Raw genomic sequence first — 3591 nt, forward strand, 5'->3', positions numbered from 1 at the left:
GGGCCAGCCACGGCCGTGCCACCTGGCCGAGGGGGACACGCTGGCGCTGGAGTGCAGAGCCGTCGGCAACCCCCCGCCCCAGTACCAGTGGTTCAGGAACCGGCGTCCCGTGGAGGGCGCGCAGGCACCCCAGCTCCAGGTATGACAGGACCCCTGGCGTGGCATAGCACAACGCGGCACGGCAAAGCGCCCCAGCTGCCTGCTCTGTCCTGGCAGGTGAAGCTGGTGACGACGCCCGAGCGGGGCAGCTACTCCTGCCGTGTGTTCAACCTCTTCCATGAGGTGTGGAGCCAGGAAGTGGATGTGGAGATTGGTGAGGGCTCCGGACAAGCCTCTGTGCCCCCTCACCCTGTGTGGGGCGTTCTGGCTCTGCTCTGCCTCCCCGTAAAGCCCTCCCGTGGCTGCCCCACAGTTTTGAGGGGTTCCAGCTCATGCCAGGAGGTGCTGCTGTGCATGGTGCTCCCTGACCCCCTGCTTTGCTGCAGGCCCACGGCTCTTCACCTCTGGAGGCTCCTGGCAGGAAGGGGACGGAAGTAGGTGGAGGCAGTGTGGGGAGGTCCCTCTGCTTTGCCCACTGCACTCCCTAGGCACCGCAGGGCTGTAGCACAGTGTTTCTCTCTTTCCAGGCTCCCCAGAGCATGGCAGCCCTGGCAAGCTGTATGGTAAGAGCCTACTCAGGAGGGGTTGGTGGCCCTGTGGGGCTGTGACAATCCCTGGTGTCACCTCATGAGGTTCCGCTCAGTGGAGAGTGGACCATCGATGCAGGGATGCCACAGAGCACAGGGATTTGGGCTGACGATGCTTCAAGCATCCAGGATCTGGCTGTGGCCCCCACCTCTCCCTGGCACGGTGGCCAGATGGGTCGATGGGAGTAGGTAAAGCCATGCCTGGCTCTGGCTTCCCCAAGGGCACCCCTGGTACCCGGGGACTGTGACACCTCTGTGGGCAACAGGGACAGCAGGAGCGTCCTGCTCCGTCCCCAGTGCCTCCCTCTCCCTTCCCGGCAGCCACCGACAAAGTGGCGCTGCTGATCGGCAACATGCACTACCTGCACCACAAGCAGCTGAAGGCCCCCATGGTGGATGTGCACGCCCTCGGCGCCCTCCTTCGCCAGCTCGACTTCAAGGTGGTGTCGCTGCTGGACCTGTGCAAGGCCGAGATGCAGATGGCTGTCAATGAGTTCCTCCTCCTCCTCGACAAGGGAGTCTATGGTGTGGTGGCACCCGCTGGGGCGGCTCCATGCAGGGGGGAACCGGGTGGTTTTGTGCTGGTGGGGTCTTGGGGGGCGGCTAGGTAAGAAGCGGGCACTGACAGGTCAAGAGATGTCACCCGCTCTCCACCCCTCCTGGCAGGTTTGCTCTACTACGCCGGGCACGGCTATGAAAATTTTGGCAACAGCTTCATGGTGCCCATCGACGCGCCCAACTCCTACACCTCGGCCCACTGCCTGTGCGTGCAGCGGGTGCTGCAGAGCATGCAGCAGCGCCGCACTGGCCTCAACATCTTCCTGCTCGACATGTGCCGCAAGAGGTGACTTGGCCCTGGACACCAGCCCAGGGATGAGCTGCCACAGCAGGAGGTCCCAGCACAGGGGTGTCTGTGGGTGCTGGTTCCCAGGGGAGTGGAGCGGGCTATCCCCAGGGTCCCATCCAAACCCTTTGGCCTTGCCTGGGTGCCCCAAAGCATCAGTGCCCCAGTTGAGCCGGCAAACACTGCAGTGGGTGGGCAGAGGGGCACAGGGCAGATGCCAAGCCTGGGGTGCCTTGGGGTGCATTTTGAGGGGCAGCAGGTCCCAGCAGTGCTTCTTTCACAGGAACCTCAATGACGACATCATCCCACAGGTTGGGGCGCTGCAGGTCACAGCCAACATCGTCTTTGGCTACGCCACGTGAGTCCCCTCCTCACCACCCCACAACATAGGCAGTGGGGCTGAGTCCCTTTCCCTGGCTCAGAGTGTGGCTGGGGCTCAGCCCTTTTTTGCACCCATGTCTTTGCTGCCCCACATATCAGCAGTGTCATTGCCTCAGGTCGATGCTGGAGGTGGTGGACAAGCGGCAGCCCCTGGTCCCTCACAGGGCAGGGAGATGGCCACAGCACTGCTCAGCTTTGGGCACCACCCAAGGAGATTAAGCACTGAGACTCCTCTGGAGCACAGGGATTTGGGCTGATGATGCTTTAAGCATCCAGGATCTGGCCGTGGCTCCCACCTCTCCCTGACACAGTGGCCAGATGGGTCGATGGGAGTGGGTAGAGCTGTGGGTGCCTGGCTTTGGCTTCCCCATGGCTAGGGCCTCGGTGGGGCTGATTTCCAGGGGAGTGACTGAGCCCATGACAGAGCCAACGGCTGCGCTGTCCCTGCAGGTGTGCGGACGCTGAAGCCTATGAGCTGAGCCAGGGTGAGCTCTCCAATGGCGTCTTCGTCACCTTCCTCAAGCGCTGGCTGCTAGAGGACGAGAAGATCACAGTGCTCCTGGACAAGGTGGCCGAGGGTGAGTGGGAAGTGGTGTGGGACCCATCAAGACCCCCATCAGTTCCCACCGACTCGCCATGCCCCCTGCAGACATGGGCACACTGGAGATCACACGGGGCCGACAGGCGCTGGAGCTCCGCAGCAACCTCTCGGAGAGACGAGCTCTGACAGACCCCATCCGCCCCCCGGGCCAGGATGAGTCCTCCGCCAGGAACCTGCAGTGGGCCAAGGCTCACGGTGAGTCATGGCCGACCCATCCAGAGCTGACAGGCAGCAGGGGAGACAGCACCGAGTCACAGAGATAGGTGGTGGGCAGCACCTGCTGAGTTTCTCCCACCCTGGAAGAAAGGAACCACCAGCAGAGAACTGCCAGCCTGGTGGCAGGAGTATCATGTTGGCTTCCCCCTCTGGGGTGACCCCCAGCATTCCTCTCATCCCAAGCCCCAAGCACCTGCAGGTCCCAGCCCCATGCTCTCTGTTCCCTCCCCAGTGCTGCCGGAGAGCCGGCACCTCCACTTTGACTGTGGTGTCACCGTCCAGCTGGGCTTCGCTGCCGAGTTCTCCAACATCATGATCATCTATACCCGCATAGTGACTGGCCCCGAGAACATTGCCAAGTGCGAGGCCAAGCTCACTGACATACCTGAGGTGGGAGTGGGTTGCCGAAGCCTGTGCTGGGGTGATGCTGGGCAATAGGGAGGGGGGCCCACAGTGGTTTCCATGGCTGGATGCTGGATGCAGGTGCTGGATGTGGACCTCAAGTACATCAACAAGGAGAGCCCAGAGGAGGTGGGCAGTCCACTGGCACCCACGTGGAGCCTCGAGCCCCCTCCTGCTGCCTCTACAGCCGGCTCTGTGGCTTGCAGAAACTGCAGGTAAGAGCCACCCTGGGGGCCAGTGCTGGGAGTATGGCATGGCCATGGTGCAGGACAGGTGTCCACACTGCCGGTGCCCCTGCAGCAGGAGCTGGCGTTCACTGTCTGCCTGCAGTACCGCTACCGGGGCATGGACGACTTCGTGGAGGAGAGGCGCATGGTGAGTGTGGGGAAGCCGCTCATTGCCAAGCTCAACCTGCGGCTGGCGGCCTCCCCCTCACCGCCTGGCAGCCCCCTCTCTGCCTC

General features: G+C 63.0%; 1 protein-coding gene across 1 annotated transcript in view; it reads left to right on the forward strand.

Annotated features, from left to right (window-relative positions):
- LOC104545480 (mucosa-associated lymphoid tissue lymphoma translocation protein 1-like) overlaps nucleotides 1-3591 on the forward strand; it is a 5287-nt gene that overhangs the window by 1619 nt on the left and 77 nt on the right. The window contains 13 exon segments of the mRNA XM_010190629.1: nucleotides 8-139; nucleotides 217-313; nucleotides 486-533; nucleotides 627-662; nucleotides 1008-1211; nucleotides 1353-1530; nucleotides 1814-1888; nucleotides 2362-2489; nucleotides 2561-2707; nucleotides 2961-3118; nucleotides 3212-3290; nucleotides 3293-3345; nucleotides 3431-3591. The exon segment at nucleotides 3431-3591 is cut by the window's right edge and continues 1 nt beyond it. Of these exon segments, the coding sequence (XP_010188931.1) occupies nucleotides 8-139; nucleotides 217-313; nucleotides 486-533; nucleotides 627-662; nucleotides 1008-1211; nucleotides 1353-1530; nucleotides 1814-1888; nucleotides 2362-2489; nucleotides 2561-2707; nucleotides 2961-3118; nucleotides 3212-3290; nucleotides 3293-3345; nucleotides 3431-3591 (1496 nt within the window).

The sequence above is a fragment of the Mesitornis unicolor genome, unplaced genomic scaffold, assembly GCF_000695765.1.
Source record: "Mesitornis unicolor isolate BGI_N332 unplaced genomic scaffold, ASM69576v1 scaffold37508, whole genome shotgun sequence".
In the NCBI taxonomy this organism is placed as follows: Eukaryota; Metazoa; Chordata; class Aves; order Mesitornithiformes; family Mesitornithidae; genus Mesitornis; species Mesitornis unicolor.